The sequence below is a fragment of the Triturus cristatus genome, chromosome 3_2, assembly GCF_964204655.1.
Source record: "Triturus cristatus chromosome 3_2, aTriCri1.1, whole genome shotgun sequence".
In the NCBI taxonomy this organism is placed as follows: domain Eukaryota; kingdom Metazoa; phylum Chordata; class Amphibia; order Caudata; family Salamandridae; genus Triturus; species Triturus cristatus.
This window is the reverse complement of record NC_140584.1, coordinates 404,704,456-404,725,289: the sequence shown is the minus strand read 5'-3', so window position 1 is coordinate 404,725,289 and position 20,834 is coordinate 404,704,456. Positions and strand designations below refer to the sequence as shown.

Sequence of the window (20,834 nt, the reverse complement as noted above, 5' to 3'; positions counted from 1 at the left end):
AGTGATTCTCAGAGAGGAGATACTGGTTTACACAAAAAATCTACATTTACGCCTCTACCTTCAATGCTACCAGTAGAGCTCCTGGCTTTTGAAAAGGGAGTCCTTAAAGAACTAGGTGATTTGGACCCCACGACATCTAGAGTATTTCACAATACCACCAAAAATGAACAAGAAGCAACAAGGGCACTAGCTAATGACACTTCAATCACCATAAAACCCGCAGCCCAAGGCGGTGGAGTAGTGATACAAGATTCGGAAGCATATATAAATGAATGCCTAAGGTTGCTCACAGAAGAGCGCAATTACAAGAAAATTGAGACTGACCCTACGGAACGGCTACGTGTCAACATCACAAGTATGGTAGAGGAAGCTTTGACCCACGACTGGATAACCCCCAAAGAAGGTGTTTTTTTGATCAACAAAGACCCAGTAATTCCGTATTTCTATACCATACCTCAAATACATAAATCATTACACAATCCTCCTGGACGCCCTATTGTATCCGGTATAGGTTCAATTTTAGAACCCTTATCCAAGTTTGCCGATGCCTTTTTACGTCCTATTGTACAAAGAACTAGTACTTATCACAAAGATACCAAATCAGCTCTGGTATTACTCAATGAATTAGAATTCGATTCCACCAAAACCATTCTTGTTTCCCTTGATGTGGAAAGCCTGTATACGAGTCTCCCGCACAATGAGACTTTGAACATACTGGAAGAAACTTTATACCAGAGTGACTGGCCATATAAGACACCACAACATTTTGTACTGGAATGTTGCAAATGGGCCTTACAAGAGAACTTTTTCAGATTTGAGCATCTCATGTTCAATCAACAACACGGTACCAGCATGGGAAGCACCTTTGCTCCAAGTGTGGCAGGCCTCTATGTTTACCATCTAGAAACCAACAAAATCTTAAATGACGTTAACCCTCATCGAGGTAAGATCCAAGGATGGTGGAGATACATCGACGATGTACTTATGATCTGGAAAGGTAATGAAAATGAAGTGCTGGATTTCCTCAATTGGCTTAATGAACAAGACAGTTTTTTAAAATTCACGCATACTATGAGTAGATCTGAATTAATATTCCTTGACCTCATTATACATGCTTCCAATGAAGGTTTGCGGACAACTACCCATTTTAAACCTACTGCAAAAAATTGCCTTCTAAGATACGATAGTTTTCACCCCAGACATCTGAAAGCAAATTTACCTTATGGACAATTCCTGAGGTTAAGAAGGAACTGTTCAGAAAAATCTGACTATGTAGAACAAGCAAAAGATTTGGCAGTGAAGCTAAGACCAAGAAAATATCCAAGAACTGTAATAAGACAAGCACAAAAGAGAGCAGGCAACAATAACAGGGAAGCGCTGTTGGAAACCTATGAAAAAGAAATATCAGAACAACCTAAACGCCCCATTTGTATAACAACGTACAACGTAATGTCTGATCAAGTGGCAAAAGTGGTCAAGAAACACTGGTCTACCCTCAACAGTAGCGGTCTCAATATACCGATACCAATGTTTTCGCACAAAAGGAGCCAACATCTTAAGGATATTCTGGTACATACACGCCCACAGACCCAACCGGTCAATCAGCAGATAAGTAATCTCCCTAAAGGCCACCACCCATGTGGAAATTGCAGCGTCTGCCATCTAACCATGAAAACCACCAGATTCACTTTTAATACAGGTGCTACCTGGGACCTCAGAACATTCACGAATTGCCAATCCACCGGCACAGTATATCTAATCACTTGTTCATGCAATCTCCACTATGTGGGAATGACTACAAGAAAAACCACAACAAGAATCAGTGAACATCGCAGTACCGTCCGATGTCTGAGGACAAGCACGAGAATGACTAACCACTTCCTAGAGAAGAAACACTCTCCTAATGATATGCGCTGGATTATTCTTGAGAAAATTAGACCTGGCGACAACCTTGAACATCGACTACATGTAAAAGAACAAAGATGGGTCTATAAATTACGTACTGATACCCAGGGCCTCAATGATAATATCCTGTGGAATATACTAAATCGCTGAGGAAGATCATTTTTATAATAGCAACCAGAAGTGGAAGTGCATGAGAAATGAGTAATCAGTAATCATTAAAGAGCTCAAGCAATAAAATATACTACTCCTGACCAAAACCATCAACCTCAATAACACACTATTTGGATTGAGTATGCTGAAACTAATATGATAGATTTACCCTTGAATATAGGACGCATATTTAGGTTACAACCAATATTCGTATTGAATAAAATCTCCCTCATTGACAAATTCTGGGTTTTGGCATGAAAAATAACAGGACCCTTATCTTTTCTTTATCCCTTTTTTAGTAATTCATCCTTTTTAGTAACTCTTTTTTAGTAACTCATTCATAAACTTTTTATGACTATCGGGACACCATCAAATTACCACTCCAAGATGGCGCCCGATATACATGAGTAGACGCTGTTGCATTAGAAAAGACGCTTTTACGTCTGAGTATTTTTTACTAAGAATACCGAGTCACAATGTCGCCTATACCTCGTAACGTTGTTAGCCCGCAAAGTAATCGCGGCACAATAGTCTTTCTTCCATTATCATGCTTCCGTATAACATTTACCATAAATGTTTGCGGTTACGAACCTATATTACATTTAAAATTGTAAGCTACAAACGTTGATAATTGGAAACCGCTCATGTAGATATGGCTGGACAAATAGATTTTTTGAAATGTATGAGGAACTAACACACCACTCCAAGATGGCGCCCGATAACATTCGGGTGCACACACCTGTGAATCCTTCACAAGCCCCGTTTTTCCCGCCTGCTGGGACATTTAAACGGAGTTCCGGTAGTGTCCCAGTAATATGCGGTGTCCCTGGGAGCTAATAGACTTTACGGCTGGAGCTCCTTCCTAGACAAGTAAAATTCCATAGAGTAAATAACCACCATGACGAATTCTTTAGGATTTGTCCCTTTTTTACTAAGAATTCCCAGAGCGCTAACGAATCAGCTTCTTTCTTATAACATCTGACTCCCTAATCTAGATTTCTAGAGCCTCTCCGCCCCAGCAACACCATGGAGTAGAATAACACATCCAAAAAAGTAGGTTTTATCAACGTAACCTACCATGTGTTCATGTTATGTATGTATGTATGTGTGTGTAAATGTCTGTGTTTCACTAATTCACTCGAGCACTTATAAATACGCACTTGATTTTTTATTTGATATATAAGATTTAGGACACTTTAATGCATTGAAAGTTGGTTTTGGTCCCCTGTCCACGCTATTCTGTGGACTAGGGTTTGTAACTAATTCGTATGTGTCATTATATCTTTATACAGAAACATCGACCTAATGCAACTAAGAAATTCTTGTTACAAGGGAATCGTATGTATGTAGCAAACCAAGCACGTTTGCGAAAAGTTTAAATATAACTGAGTGTTCTTAATGCACGGAGTGGTACACGCAGGGCTGGTCCTTGTGTGGTCCTGAGGAAGTGGTTGGGGTAACCACGAAACATGTCGACCAAGTAAATAGGGACAGCTTCACATAATGGTTACTGTTCTCTGTTACTAGCCCCATTTTAATATACACTTACCGGATAGGAGCAGAATAAAGTTAGGGCTCACTATCTAGGTAATTTTTATCCAATTTTTTCACTTTATATTTCACTCCACAAGCACATCACTACACATAGTATAAACAAAAAGTGTTCCTACGTATTTCGCAAAGGTGCAGCACGCCCCAGACAGTAGATGCCTGGGAGGACCCCTATGATGAAGCATGTCACCCTGGGGCAACCCTAGGTGAGTGAGGGGACTCTAGAAAAACAAGTGTTTTTTTCTAGTATAGGACTCTACTAATTGCAGAGTACATAATCTTAGGTAGGTTTTTATTAGGATCCTTGTGGATTCTTTTGGTAGACATATCGTAACAGGAGGCTAAAAACCTACCTTCCTATCCTCCGACTCCCTTTTCTTTATTTAGTTATTGGACCTCATTGCCTGTGGTCAAACCCTGAAGTTTATCTAAAGACCACCTAACGATCCGCCAAGGGGAGCGCACCCTAGTGTCTTCACTTACTCAAGTAAGAAGACCTCATCATGCTTGCCAAGGGAGCAATGGAGAAAGTTCCTTTCACCCAGAAGGGTATGGATTATAACTCCTGTTTTTTCTTAATCAAAAACAAAATCCGGAATGGAGACTCATTCTAGATCTCAGGAAGTTGAACATATTTTTGCAGAAACAATCATTTCGTATGGTCACTCTCTTCGATATCCTGCATCTCGTAAACCAGGGAGATTATATGACAACTCTGGACTTCCATATTACCATACATCTCAAACACTGCAAATATCTGTGTTTTACAGTAGCCTGTACCAATTACCAGTTCAGAGTCCTCCCATTCGGCCTCAAGTCAGCTCTCTGCATTTTCCCATACTCAGAAAGGAAGGCCATCAGGTATTTCCCTATCTGGACGACTGGCTGCTAAAAATTCCAACACCACTGCAAACGTCCAAAGCCATGAAAGCTTGCCTCACTCTTTTGCAAGCTGGGTCTCTCTGTCAACCATCAAAAGTCAACAACTACTCTGAAACAGAGGATACTGTTTCTAGTCTCCAACATGACTACAATCCAAAACAAAGCTTTTCTCTTGCTGGACAGACAATGAGGACAAGCACATCTGGCAGTCAAACGTTCCAGAGGAAAGTCTGCTTGCACAAGTTGCTGATAGAAATGATGTCCTGTGCAATAAATCTGGTCCATCTTGCATGCCTGAAAATGACAGTTACAAGAACATCATCAAAAGCAGTGGATCCAGACAGAAGGGTCCTTCAACCTCATCAACATCACCCCCAACGATGGTGAGGACACTAGAGTGGTGGTCTCAGATCTCCAATCTCTTCAAGGGCCTAACATTTTTTGCCGCAAATACCCTACTTCATCATAACTACACATGCCTCCATCTACGGCTGCGTCGGTCATCTCCAGGACCTACAAATCCAATGAAAGTAGTCTGTGCTTCGGAAAACAATGCATATCACCCGCCTAGAAATGAAAGCCATCTTTCTCACCTTGCAAGAGTTGCTACCAAGGATAGAAGGGTCATCCATGCTGGCACGTACAGACAATACGACCAGCATGCATTATGTCAACAATCATGAGGGCCCAAGATTGCTAGCACTCTCCCAGGAAGCCCAACAACTCTGGAGCTGGATCACAATATTTCTCTGAGAGCTGAGCACATATCTAGCACAAGCAACACCTTGGCAGTCACACTCAGCAGAACAAAGGATGGATATCACAAGTAGAAATTTAATCAGTTGAAACTGAACAAAATATTCTCATTTTAGGGGCGGCAAGCACTAGATCTCTACGCAACCAACGAGAACACCAAATGCCAATTCTAATTCTACTCCAGATGTTCTCCTCTCGCTAGGTCATGGGGGAATGCCTTTTTGATTAGATGGTCTGGGATCTATGCATACGCTTTTCCCCCCTTCCCACTAATACCAAAGGTTCTTAACAAAATGAAAGTGGAACAATGATTCACTGAACTTCTCCTGCTGTCTGAGTCCAATCCCATTCGCCTACGGACAACGCCAGCTCTATTGACGATGAACCAGGGCCAAGTTCTGCATCCAGACCCAGCCTCTCTCCACTTATGTGCATGACTCCTGAATTTAATGAATTCTGTTATTTAAATATCCCTCAGGACTGCAGGGATAGTTTAGCAAAAGCAAGAGCGGAAACCACCATCAAAACAAATTAAAATGGAAACTGTTCTGTCTATGATGTCAGCTAGTCAATCTGCATCCTTTAGAGGCATTATAAGAACAGATTCTACCTTCTCTCCTTTCGCTTGCTCAGTCAGGTCTGGTGCATGCCTCCATCAAGGTGCATCTTGCGATATCAAGATACAGACGCTCTTTCCACTCTGTCTCTCTGCTCCAAAAGAATCATCAAACAATTCATGAAGGGGCTGTTCAGAGCTTTCCCTCCAGTACGAGCTCCTCCCATAGAATGGCATCTCAATGTAGTCCTCTCTCTGCTTATGAAACCTCCATTTGAACCCATTCACAGAGTAGATCTCAAGTTTCTCACATGGAAGGTAGCTTTGCTGTTGGTGCTCACTTCAGCTTCTCCTCAGAACAAATCCAAAATTCAATCCAAATTTTCATCTCATCCAACCTATTATATTAAGAACGTTTTTCCCAAATCTATCGCCACCAGCAGAAAGATCTCTCCATACGCTTAAAAGATGCCTAAACTGTTACTTGCATTGTAGTAAGCACCTTCAGAAAACTGACCGTTAGTATCTTATGGGCAAACTCAACTGAGTACTTTGATACAAAGGCAACCTTCGCAAGGTGGATCTCTTCCCCCATCCAGTTTTGCCTCTCGAAGGCTGCTAAATAACTCATGGCAAAGGTGCAATCAACATGGGCAGTGTCCACTTCAGCTGCCCTGTTTGCAGTCATTCCGCTGGAGAAAATATGCCTTACTGCGAGTACCCGTCATACCTTTACACAGCACTACTGCCTAGAGTTGGCACAGCGCAGTGATGTAGCCGTGGGGCAGGCACTGTTACAATATCTGTTCCAACAAGGTGAGCCTCTGTTCCTGTATGTACTTATTTATGATTATTTACAGGTACAGTTTTAGGAAGCAGCCACTGTATATGGTATTGCCACTAGGTGGATACACTGTGCACAAAGTCCAAGGGTTTCCTGAAAGTGTACAGGGCTCCGTGTAAACCCCAAAGTGCTCTATTAGTGGTAATGTGGTCGAGAAGCCTTAGGCCTAACACAGAGAGTGTAAGACATTTATTGCACAACCTTGACCAATAATGGACACACTACTCAAGAAGGAGATCCACACCAACTTTTTAAACATTTGTTAAAAATATTCTTTGTATTTCATTTTAAGACCCAGATCTTCGCTATAAGGTGAGTACGTTTTTAGATGAAAATACTTTTCACTTTTAAAAATTGAGAGAATATTTTCAGAACAGTTCGATGTTATCCTATGGGAAAAACAATACCGCGGTTAAACAGGTAAGTAGCACACTTACAATTACAGTCTTCGGGACCAAAGGTCAGCAAGGGGCAAGGGTCAGGTGAGTACCAAAGTTTTACCACCAGTGGCAGAGGGATGGCCGGGTGCAGAGGTCAAAATCGGAGTTTGGCCCAATGCGTTTCAACGGAGACTGGGGGTGCCTGGAGCCACACTGCTTGTAGGTAAGTGGATCGGTTGCAGGGGCCAAGCTTTGGCGGTTGGGACGAGCACAGAGGTGGCCCAGAAAGCTCCAAACATACACCTCGAGCAGCACAGGGTGTCTGGGTACAATTTCAAAATCGGGCTCCCAATGCTTTTCAATGGAGATTCTTCTTTTAGCAAACAGGCTGCAGGCGTGGCGCAGGAGGGAGACCAATGACAACAGAGGTAAGTAGAGATGTAGAGGGACGTTGGGACACCAACGGTTCAGCTCACCAAGGCCCAGAGGCTTCGGGTGCAGGGGTGCCTTTCGATGTCAGTCTTCTTACTTGAGCCGGTCGCGGTCATGGAGAGCCTCTGGATTCATACTGCAGGCGCAGCTGTAGAGATCAGGAGAGCCAACGCTGGACTGAAGATCAGGATTGCTGCGGAGACCTCACTGGGCCATGGGCGTCAGATGCTCAGTGGGCAAGAGACGCGGGTCCGCCTGAATTTGGGGTCCTTGGAGTTGATTTCTTCTGGACAGGTTCACTGTCCATGGGAGATTGGAGTCTTTTTCAAAGGCAGCAGTCCTCCCAGGGTTTTCAGAGGTCTGTGGCTGCAAGACCGGTCGCAGGTTTGCAGAGTCATCGATCCTGCAGGGAAAAGTTAAATTTGAAAGTATGACAATGGCCCCCCTTTCAACAATCGAGAATCCAGAGCCTATCCTAATCATCTCAATGTTAAACATCAGAAAAGCACACCTCTTTAGCCACAAGCAAATGGCGTTGTTGAGCGTTTTATGAGCATCCTCAAAAAGACCTCTCAGCTTGCTGCACTGGAGAAGCTTGATCTCAAATCAGCTCTTCATTCTGCTCTTTGTGCATACCTATGGACTCCCCTTTCAACAACAGGTGAAAGTCCTGCCACCCTTATGTTTGGGAGAGCCATGACAACCATGTTGCCACAATGGACCAATGAAAGCTCAACCAATGATGATAAACTTCGTCAAACATATTTATGTCACAAGCTCAAGATGAAAATCTTGACAAACGCCGATGTGATTGCAGAAGAAGATCGAGTCATAGTCAGACAAAAGAGAAAATGCAAGTCTGATGCTCCATTTGATGCTGAACCATTTAAAGTTGTGACTAGTAAAGGACACATGGTGACTGCTCACTGTCCTGGAAAGTCCATTCTCCTACATTCGTCTCATTTCAAGCATCTGCCTCATCATTCGCCAACTCCAGATGTCAGAAATGAGAATATTTCAATTGAGACTTCTGAGGGTCCACTGGCTACACCTGTCTCTGTATCACCAGTGCTGGACACTTTTATCTATTCACAGCCTCATTGGACACCTTCTGGGCATTTGATTCTCGCTCAGCGATAACTTATTGAAGAGTTGTGATGTATATATGTAATACTTGTACTTTTTGTTTAACATGGAGGGGGGAGATGTAGTGTCTTGTGAGTTAGAGATGATGGGACCCTTTTGGTTCCTGATGGACTCTGTAGAACTGTGGCATTAGTGCTCGACTGTGGTTAATGGTATTCATGATTTAGAATGTTGAGCTAATGGTTACACATTGAGGCGTAAAGACGTGTAATACCAAGCTCCATATGTGACGTAATCATTTACATGTATCTAGGCTGGGGAGGACACTATAGATGGGTCCCTGTGTTTAGGGTCGTAATGGGACTAGAAATAGGCACGGGAATCTGACAAAAAAGTGGCTCAGATACATGGATCACAACCATTTGAGGCTCACAAGCTTTTGTGAGGCACTGCTTGTTAGTACCAGGAGGCTACATTGGGAGTTGAAGAAACAAAAAATGGTGCAGTACCTTTATAGCTCACAAGGTTTACCTCATTCTTGTTTTAGTGAAATGGAGAAGGTGTGCTCAAAGAGAAGATGAACACACTTTCAAATTCCTGTGATTGTTTAATCAAAAAAAAGTAAGAAACAACAACAACTCTCAACTGGTATCATTCGACAAAGACAAATAATTTGCATGTAAAAAACATTACAGAAGAGATAAGGAAGACTCAAGAAGAGAATGATTTGAGAAAAGACATACTGTATTAAATTAGAAAAATTACTTACATAAGGACATGTATAAATTTAAATAATCCAAAAAAATTGAAGCAGTAATAGCAGCACTGTACGTCAAATTAATATACCATAAAGACAACCCGGACTTGTACTTGGTGCTTAAAGTGTATGTGACACGAAGACGGCGACGCAAGTGACAAGGTGAGATCAGCAAGGGACGGCGCAACGTGAAGTGAAAGTGAATAATGGAACAATAATTACAAGGTTCTGAATTCAATTTTCGACATTATAAAAATAATTTATACATCAATTTAAAGAACCATAAAGCCATCAGTTAAGCTGAAAGGTCGACGGCGTTTCGATCCTGATTAAATTGGGATCATCGTCAGGACAGGGTTGAATTATTCATCACAGTGCTAAATGGATGAAGGTTCTAGGCTAGGAAACGGTGGAGAAACAGGGTCCAATGTGATTCTGGGACTGGGTGACAGGGGGCGAGGGGTTGAATCCGGTCAGGGCAATCAAAGTCAGTGAATCTTGGTAGACGAGATTGAACTCGTGGCCATGAAGGCGTAGTAACTGGTCAGGTGTCAAGAATTAGTGAAATTGTATTCGGTTCACATACGACAAGAAAAGACTTGAAAATGAAAAATTACAGGTCACGAGGGATCCATGATCCTGATTATCTCGATCAGGGAGGAATGTAGAAATTCCGGGGGAGGGGGGCGGACAGGACTGCCTAATGAATACGGCGTCCGGAGGGCGTCTCAATCACCAGGACTCCAGTAACACGTAATTACTCTGCCGGGCAGAGTAATTACGTGTTACTGAACCGAATACAATTTCACAAATTCTTGACACCTGACCAGTTACTACGCCTTCATGGCCACGAGTTCAATCTCGTCTACCAAGATTCACTGACTTTGATTGCCCTGACCGGATTCAGCCCCTCGCCCCCTGTCACCGAGTCCCAGAATCACATTGGACCCTGTTTCTCCACCGTTTCCTAGCCTAGAACCTTCATCCATTTAGCACTGTGATGAATAATTCAACCCTGTCCTGACGATGATCCCAATTTAATCAGGATCGAAACGCCGTCGACCTTTCAGCTTAACTGATGGCTTTATGGTTCTTTAAATTGATGTATAAATTATTTTTATAATGTCGAAAATTGAATTCAGAACCTTGTAATTATTGTTCCATTATTCACTTTCACTTCACGTTGCGCCGTCCCTTGCTGATCTCACCTTGTCACTTGCGTCGCCGTCTTCGTGTCACATACACTTTAAGCACCAAGTACAAGTCCGGGTTGTCTTTATGGTATATTAATTTGACGTACAGTGCTGCTATTACTGCTTCAATTTTTTTGGATTATTTAAATTTATACATGTCCTTATGTAAGTAATTTTTCTAATTTAATACAGTATGTCTTTTCTCAAATCATTCTCTTCTTGAGTCTTCCTTATCTCTTCTGTAATGTTTTTTACATGCAAATTATTTGTCTTTGTCGAATGATACCAGTTGAGAGTTGTTGTTGTTTCTTATATTATTACCCTATCTCAACGAGGTTTACGGGTTACACTCCTGTTGTTTTTTCTAAGATTGTTTAATCAAAGGCAGACATAGCCAAATCATGACTTGCCACAGCTTTAAATTATACATTTCTGATCTTAGGTGTGGTTAGAAACATGTTTACTTAAACAAAAAAACGGGCACAAATACTTGGTTCTGATAAGGACTAATTACACGTCCACCCCTGCTTACTTGAGGACCATAGATGGTATCCAGGTTTGCCTTGTCCAATTATTTTAGCCATTTTTGGTTCCAGGTCTTGACTGAACCTTTCACTTAATGAATGATAATACTGTCTGTTCATCCACAAATGCAGCGGTGACTGAGAACTTCGCCCTCTGTCCTCTCTCAAATGGTTATAATATTAAACAGCAGCTGTGCTCTGGGCCTTCTATGTGTCTATCTACAATAGGATGCTCCCCAAGACTTAGGCTAAAGTCAATCGAGGCAACCAATAGTGGCCAAAGGTTGGACTGGCATTGTTCCCTTCTCGATCTTTAGCACCACTACTGATCTGAAGAAAGGGTCAAGGCGCAGCCAGCACTACAACACACTCCATCAATGCAGACACATTGAGACTCAAAGTGCAAGACTAACCCTTTAGTAAAATAAGAGTTGATTTGGCACAAGGGTTTAAATTAATTGCACTAGTCAGCAAACCACAAGTCTTTAAATTAATTGCACTAGTCAGCAAACTCGCTAAGTGATTTAAGTGTCTGTGGAAGAGGTTTGTACTCAAACAGCAAGTCAACCGTTTGGCCTCTGCCATGGCCAATTTAGCATTTCATCCATTGAAGGATATTTCAAAAGGTGACATTTTGTTGGTAATCACAGTACCTACTATTTAGACAACAAGAAATATTTCAGTTTCATCTAAAACATTGATTAAAACACGTTTGAAACATAGTCGACAATCTCTGAGGTGTATAATACAGCAACCTTCTTGACAAAAAATTAATCCTCTTAAAATGATTCCCTCTGAGTGCTTTACTTGCTAACTCACTGAGCTGCTGCCATTCTTTAACATTAAACCTACTACCTGTTGTAGAATAAATTCTTTGTAGCTCTTTTGTCATAATCTCATCAGAGTGGGCCTTTTGGTGGAGTAGGCGATACCAACAGCCAACCCCCATCATTTTGTTTGCCATTTGTTTAGCAATTTGACATGTGGTTTCGCACATTGTTAAATAATTAATTTTAAGAAAATTGGCCAGCTGTAGAAAACTCAGAGAAAGGGCAGTGGTCATCGTGATGGTTCGCATTTAGACCGTTTCCCAAGTAATAAATGTTTCATAATTATAAAAATCCCCGAGCTGTTCAAAACCTAATTCTTGCCAAGCCTTGGAGGAGCCCTCTAGACAATATCAGGCCACCAACTTCAGTATCCTGTATAGGGGTATATGCATGAAAGACCGGAATGTCTCGTACTTTAAAAAATAGCTGTATTCTTTCGGCAAGACTCAATATTACCTTATATCTTGATTTCTTAGGGAGTTTTGCCTGTCGTAGAAAAACAGGGAGTCTTATAACACTCTCCAACATTTTTATCAACAAAAAATTGTCATAAACTGATTTTTCCTCACCTAATTGGGACAGTAGGTTGGCTAAAGAAGCCTGATAGTATGTTAAAAAAATGTGGAAGTGCCAATCCTCCTGATGCAGCATCCAATTGTAATATTGCCATTTTGACCCGGGGTGTTTATTATTCCAAACAAACTTCCTAATTATTTGATTTAGCTCCTAAAAATAATGCTTCGGAACTCTCAAAGGAAGATTAATAAAGAGAAATGAAAACAATGGGAGTACCGACATCTTGACCATCGATATCCTCCCTATTAAAGATAATTGAAGCAACGACCACTTATCTAATAATTTTTTCACTTTCGTGAGCATACCATTATAATTCAAGGAAAATAGTTGTCCAAAATCCCTTGTAACTTGTATCCCCAAGTACCTAACTGGATGCGATGGTTTTAACTGAAAAGAAGATGGAATATCTGAGGGAATCACATTGAAAGTTAACATTTTCGTTTTCCCATGAGTAACCTTAAATCCACCCACCTTTGTGAACCTCTGAATTTCATTTAAAGCATTCTGTATATTAGTTGCCCCTGCTTTCAGATATAAAATAATGTCGTCTGCATAGAGCTTAATTTTTGCCATCCCATCTATGGGAGGCAATATCATGACGCTTTCCCGGACTCTTACCGCTAGAGGCTCAATAAACAATGAAAACAAAAGAGGGGATAACGGACACCCCTGACGTGTCCCAAGCTTGATGTTAATTTTACTGGCTTCTAAACCATTAATAATGATTTTAGCTTCTGCATGAGAATATATTTCTTTTAGCATTTGTAAAAATTGCGACGGAAAACCAAACTTGTCCAAAATAAAAAATAAAGCTCTCCAATCTACCAAATCAAATGCCTTCTCTGCATCCATCATCATAATTATGGCATTAGATTTATTAATAGAAAAATAATCAATAGCTTGAACTAAAAAATATGTATTAGATGCCATTGAGCGCCCTGGAATAAAACCATTTTGGTCACTGTGAACCAATTGTTCTGCACATGGGGCTATCCTTCTTGCCCAGATTTTCATGAGCAATTTATAATCTGTATTTATCAGACTAATAGGACGGTAAGAACTGGGGTCACAAGGATCTTTATCTTTTTTTTAAAAAAATGACTAACACTGATTCCTTAAAGCTTTTGGGAATATCTATACCTTCTTTAATTTGATTAAATAGTTTTACTAGAAAAGGTAATAGTTCTTCTTGAAATGCCTTATATATTTCCATGGGAACCCCATCCATCCCACTGGCCTTAGCGTTAGGCATACTTTTTAATACAGACTGAATTTCTAGAATCCCTATCTGACCATTTAACATTTCCAAAAGCTGCTATGACAATAATGGTAGCTCAAATGTTTCAAAATAATTCAATTATTCCTCCTGAACTATCACTTGTGTTTCTCCATAAATTTGATTAAAATGTGCTAGAAAAACCTCCGCCATGACTGACTTATCTTCTAATATACCTGTTGTCAAATGTTTTATTTTGGCAATTACTTGGGCAGCTTTTTGACATTTCGTAGACCACGCCAAGAATCTGCCAATCTGTTGGCTTTCTTCGTATACTTTTTGTTGATATGCCTTGCTACCTGCTATTTCCTCCAATAAAAAAACCCTTCAGATTGTCTTTCACTCTCGCTAATTCTTGCAGTTGTTCTTTTCTTATAGCTTTGGGAGTATCCGTTAAAGTTACATTCGACCTGGCCTCTTCGACGGCAATCTGTAGTTCTGAAATCTTTTGTTTCCTTTGATTACTAAGCTTTGCCTTATGTGATATAATTTGACCTCTGAGAGTAGTTTTAAAAGCTCCCAAACCATAAACAGAAAGGCGTAATCTATATTAAGCCGAAAAAACTCCATAATAAACCCTCTGGTCTCTGTCATCCACGTAATATCTTGTAATAAAGATTTATCGAATTGCCATCTAGCCCGCTTTTTTATTGATATTTCTAACCTCAACATAAATGAAACTAAAGAAGAATCTGGAAAAGAATTAGCCAATATCTCTACCGGACCATTGGCAACCGATTTATCTACTGAAAAATAATCAAGTCGGAATGCTGACCTATATCTTGCCGAATAGCAGGTCAATTGTTAAAGACTGGGATGTCCCTGTCTCCAGGGACCTGTTAATGATTAATCTTTTAAGAGACTACTCATTAATTTTGCCGTTTTAGGCTTAAATTGGCGCTTTGTCTTATTGGATGTATCTAATGCCAGATTCTGGATAAAATTAAAATCGCCGCCCAAAATTAATATCCCTTTAATTTGTGCCACTAATTGCTATATTTGACCAAGTGCTACTGTATCATCCTCAATAGGACCATAGTAATTAATCAAATCCAAGACTGTCCCCTGTAACATAACTTTCACCCAGAGCCATCTGCCTTTCGGATCTCGTCGAACTTCTTTGACCTGCCAGTCATAAGTATTAGATAACAAAATACCTACTCCTCGAACAGCTAAATTGGCGGATGAAAAATATGCCTGCTGATACATTTTTGGTAATGTTATCTTTGGGGTATTAGTCCTAAAATGTGTCTCTTGTAGATCTATAATCCCAGGCGAGAGGGCACTTATCCAATTTAGAATAGCTCCACATTTACGCGAATTAAGTAGCCCATTAACATTACAATTGACAATTTTTATATTTTGCATTTCTGACCCCCTTTATTTGACTTCTTCAAACTCTCCCAAAGCCTTGAAGCTTACCATTCCCAGAATTACCTCTAGTAATCTCTCTCTGAGATCTCCTCCTCCCAAATGAAATGATTCTTACAACTTTATATTTTATACTATACCTACCCCTACCCCACCCTGGTTCCCACCCCAGCAACCCAACCCCAGAAATGTGGGCATTCCCTCAAGTCCCGCGAGCCACATCTCCCCCCCTACTACACTAAAGGGGTGCCTTGTCCATGCACCCTAGGTGATCTGCCCCTCCCCCACACCACTAAAAGAGAAGAAAAAGACCAAGCAAACAAACCCCCCTTTCAATCAGTAACCAATCAAAAATAAGCAAAAATAACACCAATTCATTTTACAACGGAAATCCCTCTCAGTAAATCCTGAGCCTCCTCTATTGGTGAAAACATGTGATATTTCCCCTTAGCCAGCACTCTTAACTTAGATTGTTGTGCAATCAATGCCTGAGTCCCCTGAGCTTTAAACAAATACAGTAACTTCACGAACTCCTTAGGCCTGCGGGCCGCAACAACAGACATATCAGGGAAAATTCGACATTTGGTTCCCTCGTTGATGAAAAATTGCCTTTGCTGAATTGCTTTTGACAAAATATTCTCCTTAATTCTGAAATTAGCAAAGTTAATAAGAATTGTACGAGGGAACTTAGAATTAGGAATAGGATGAGCCGGCACTCGATGTCACTGTGCCCTTGTTAATGTTGGGTCTCTGGTGAAATCTGGGAGCACTTTCTGTTTGACAAAAGTTTCAACCCATAAAAGAGTATTGCTTCCCTCCGACCCCTCGGGCACTCCAACAATCCGCAGATTAGATCGACGTGAGTAATTTTCCAATTCCTCAAGCTTGTTCTCAAGTATAGCTTTATCTGAGACTGCCATATTAATTTTCTGAATCATAGAGCTCATTTGATCCTCTAGCTGAACTATCCTCTGTTCAGCTTCCTGAAACCTCACAGGACCACTCACAACTGATTCTTCAATTTTTTCTAAACGAAGATGTAGAGCAGCTAACTCACTGTCCTGAGTCTCTTTCATTGCCCTGATCTCATCGAATATGAGATTAAGTAGTCTTTATTTCGAGCTGCTGTGTATTAGCTTCACTAGATAGATATTCCAAATCATCGTGTGAGCCTACTTTCCCCAATTCGGCTGCTTGACGCATTTTCTCCTTTAATAGCTGTGATGTTTCTTGGAGCTGAGACTGGTTTGCTGGTTGTTGGTCTAAAGTCTCAACAGAAAACACTTGCTCAAGGGGCATAGGCAGGTCAGATGAGGCCAGTAAGCTCCCAACTCCTTGCCGCTGACCTTCTTCAACTAGCTGAGCAGGTACTGGGTGAACAGGTGCTGCGTGAGCCGAGGCTGGTTTAGTAGTCTGGAAAGATGAAGAGACATGTAATATTTCCAGGGGATTTATTACAATAACCTTTTCAGGTGACATTGGCAGTGCCGTGTTTAAATTTGATGAGTCTTGATCTGGTGTAAGCTGAATGCTCTTTTTCATAAATAATGGATAATCTTTACAGCTTTTTTGCTCCACGTTCTTTCCACTCCCTGGCGTTAACTCACTGGACTCACCGGACGGCCCCTTTCCTCCATCTTTGGGTCCTTCCATTACAAAAACAGGGCCCTCCTCCCTTTGTTGTAACTCGGACTGCATCTCAAGGATATCTTCTGTGGAGCTCTCAAAGCTTGAATTCATAACTGAGACGTTCGCTGCGATGGGGGCTTTAGCTGAAGATGCCCCACCTTTCACTTGCATCATTCGCTTTTTTGCTTTCAGCCCTATTGTAGAATCCACTTTAGCTACTGCATTGGTTTGTTTCAAATGTCTCCCTATTATACTGAGCACTGAACACTCCAAGCAAGTAGTCAGATTAAACCACTGCCACTTTGGTTTAAGCAGTCCTGGTATCCGTATATTCGTTATCTAATTAAGTTTGGCAAGGTGGTTGGGTACATATATTTTATGAGTGTAACAATCTACGACAGTTCTGGCAAGGGGTTTTTGCTGAGATTTCTTTGATTCTATCTGTAAGAATTGAGCCATCATTCATACTGGTGTTATTTGGTTCCTCAGGCGAGGTAAAAAGTTTAACCGAAACCAGCAGTATGTTATATTAATTTCTATTGCTGTTGCCAGGTCGACCCGATAAACAATCTAGGTTCAATAAAATGGTTCGGACCTGTAGATTTGAGGAGCCCTATGCCAAATGTGTAGGAGCTATCGTGAACTTTAGGGGTATTTGGAAAAACTTTTTTCCTAATCTTTCCTAATTCTATATTGCACAATGCACTTTGGGTAATATTCGATTTTTTCTTGGTTTTATCTACGAAGGTTTTGAGTAAGGTACTCAAGGTGATTGGAGGTATTTATTACTGCTAGACTTATATGCACTTTATATCGGATTTTTTTTAAAATTATGTTTGGGTTGGTTTAGAAAAGTGATATTAATTAAAATAATGTAAAAGATTTAAAGAGTTTTTTCAGAGCGAAAGTGGACATTTTGAGAATGATGTTTTATATTTGATAGACTGTATTCTTTATCATTTTACTGTGTATTTTTTTCGACTCTATAAAATTCCTTGCTGAAATATATATATAATATGCTTGAATTGATTTGCTACTATGTCGATTATTTTCCCTGTTCTCAATTTAAAAAAAATAAATATATATATATATATATATATATATATATTTTTCAGTTTGTGGTGTGCATTAACACTGTAAGAAACAGGAGTGTTCTGCAGGGCTCTAAATATATGCTTTCAAGCAGAAATGAAAGGATGAAATGGGGGTCTTGTGGTTTCTTGCCAGTGTCAAGTAATTAGGAGAAGGAAGTGTGTGCACATTTGGACAGGTGGAAGTTCAGCTCTTTGACATTGGCCGGGGCGCTGTGTCACCCATCCCCCTTGAACCTATCTACGTTTCTTCTCACTAGGGATGTTCACTATACCAGTACACTTATTGCTTGTCTAGATTTGATCTGACAGCAGTTCTGGTAAATACAGAGGTGTCTCCTATAGGTCAGCAGAATTTCCACAATGAGGAGGAGATTTATGAAGATTTTGCGCCGTGTGCGCATCACAAAAGTGACGCAAATCGACGTAAAATCTTTTTTTTTTTCCAATTTACTTTCCAGCGCTGAACAACTTTAACAGAAAAGGAATGTAAAGCAGCGTATGGCGCTGCTTTACAATACTTAGCGCCATGGGGGCGTGCCAAGGGTGGAGCATGGGCGTTCCCATGGAACCACCCAAAGTTTCTCAGGCTAAACCCAATTTACTAAATAAAGTAGTTTGGGTTTAGCGAAAACGGCGCCCTTTTAAAGTAGGCGCAAGGAAGGAGAAATGCTTTCATTTCTCCTTACTTTTCCGAGTTTGCATGCGTGCTTTGAAGATATGGCACTCTCCTGCTCCAGCTCCCTCCCTGTTGCACAGAGCAGCCTCGCTGGGGGATGCGCTGCGTTGGAAGGACTTTCGGTAAATCTCCCCCTGAAAGTTATGGACATAAGCTTCTGTACTCACTTACGTCTTCATCAGCAGCCTCTGAGTTCCGCACCTGGAGCTACTGAGCTTTTTCTGTCCCTATAGAATCGCAGTTTTTTGTGGTAAGCATGTGTCTCCTGCTAGAAGTAGCAGGACCGACAGACCGAATGAAGAGGGTCTCCTTAATTAGGCCTGGAAAATACTGAAAACGCCAGGAAATGTATATTTCATTCAATTTCAGTGCTTGAATTGCAGCGAAAAAAGTAGAGGGGGGTCTCAAAAACGGGCATGGTCAAAGAAGCATAACTCGGAATCTTTTCCAAAGAGATGTGGCATGTAAATACTTAAGGGTTTAAAACATACAACTTAAAATCCTGTGCTTTATACCTGGCGCCACCAGGCCAGTATTTGGGTGCCTCCTGGTTGAGTTTTCTTTTATTACGTGTAGACCTATAACACAACAACTGCATATGTTTGTTAGCAGTATCGTAATAACAATGACTTTGTGAAAAGAATTGTCTCAGCTCTGAAAATAAATACACTATGCAATAAACATTAATATGGTCTGTGGAAGGGGGTAGCAATCTTCAGAGCAGTTGCGACTGGTAATGAGACCAGAAAGGGGTATGTGGACCACACATGCACACACATACACTCTCACATCTACATGCGCACTCACTCACACCTCCATGCATTCACAAGTGTGCACAAATACACCCACCCTTCACAAGAACACACACAAATAAAACACCCATTCCCAGTATACACTTACAAATACACATACATTCGTACAAACACACACCAAACATAAAAAAACGTACTGGTTGCTGATCTTGAGTGGCAAGCCTCTGAGGTACCTGGAGGATTGGGACTGCCACCTTCTCTCATTGGCTGATCTCGATCAGCCAATGAGAGGAGGCAGCAGTCCCTTACTTGTGGGAGGGGGTTAGTGAGACTGCTGACCGCACACCACTCTTAATGAGGTGTCATTGATTGTCACTCAGCCTAGGCACTTGAGGGCTTAAAACAAGCGCCCAAGTCCGAGGGTATAAGTGAGGCTCTCCCTCCTGATGAGGCGTGGGACATCAAGACCTTTTTCAAAGCTCAGATGGTCACGCCTGGCAAAGTTCAGCTCAGGCAGCCAGGTAAATGCACAATCTAAAAGAAACACCTTAGTTAGATTCCTCACCTTAGAATATCCCCAGGCGTCAGGCTGGATCCGGAAAGATTTTTCATCAGCAATACCCTTGCGCGTCGCTAGGCGTCGTCTGCGGCTCCATGTCCGTCGTCCGCGTCGTGCGCTGGGATGACGTCGTCGGAGTACTTAGACGCCGCCCTCGCGCGCTGATGTCCGTTCTTCTTTTTTCCGCGCCAGGCAGCGCCGATCCGGGAAGAGCATACCCTTTTAGTCATTTTTTGACTAAACTTTTTGACTCTTTTGGTCTTTTTTGTCGACTCGACTCTGGTGCCGGTAGGATGCCTGGTTTTAAACCTTGTGACTCCTGTCACCGACAGATGTCGGTTACAGACCACCACCGCCTGGGGGCCCCCCACGATTCCGTGTCGTGCCTCAACTGGCGGGCCCTGACTTCGAAGGCTAGGCGGGAGCGGTCCCGTAAGCTACTGGAGTTCCGGCAGTCGGCTCTGCGCCGTTCACGGTCCCGGTCGAGGAGGAGGAGGTCGAGGGACCGGTCGCGGAGCCGCAGTCATCACCACCGCTCGTCCGATTCCAAGTCTTTGGGTAAGTCGAAGCATAGTAAGAAGTCCAAGAGGCGACATCGCACTTCGGGCTCCCCTCGCTGGTCGCGCGACTCAGCTGAGGGTTCAGGTGGTACCACCCACGCGGCTCCGTTGGAGCCGCAGGAGTCGCGTCCGTCCGCATACCCGCCGGTCCCTGGGACCGACGCGACTCCGGCGGAGATCAGGGCCTTCCTCTCGGCCATGAGAGGCCTGGTTCCACCGTCTACGCCTTCTGGCGTGCCTTCGGGCCCCGCGGGTTCGACTGGGAGGCCTAGCGAGCCGGCGGCACCGTCTACTCCGGTCCCGACACCGCAGATCCCCGTGGGATCCAGGCCGGGATCCCAGACGACGCCGGTCGACCTCACGACGCCTCTGCCGGCGTCGCCACCGGTACCACCTCCGGCGCCGCCTTCGGATGACGCCGTTCCCCGGTTTAGTCCCGGTCCGGGCCCCGCGTCAGAGCGGCGCTGCGTCCGACGCCGATGGGTGACAATTTCA

At 42.2% G+C, this 20,834-nt stretch overlaps 1 protein-coding gene across 1 annotated transcript in view; it reads right to left on the bottom strand.

Moving 5' to 3' along the window:
- Positions 1-6,999: 6,999 nt before the first annotated feature.
- The window catches only part of LOC146857436 (uncharacterized), a 136,056-nt gene continuing 122,221 nt past the window's right edge, over positions 7,000-20,834 (bottom strand). Inside the window, exon 4 of the mRNA XM_085646823.1 lies at positions 7,000-7,859. Within this exon, the coding sequence (XP_085502949.1) occupies positions 7,661-7,859 (199 nt within the window). The 3' untranslated portion in view covers positions 7,000-7,660. The remainder of the gene's footprint in view (positions 7,860-20,834) is intronic.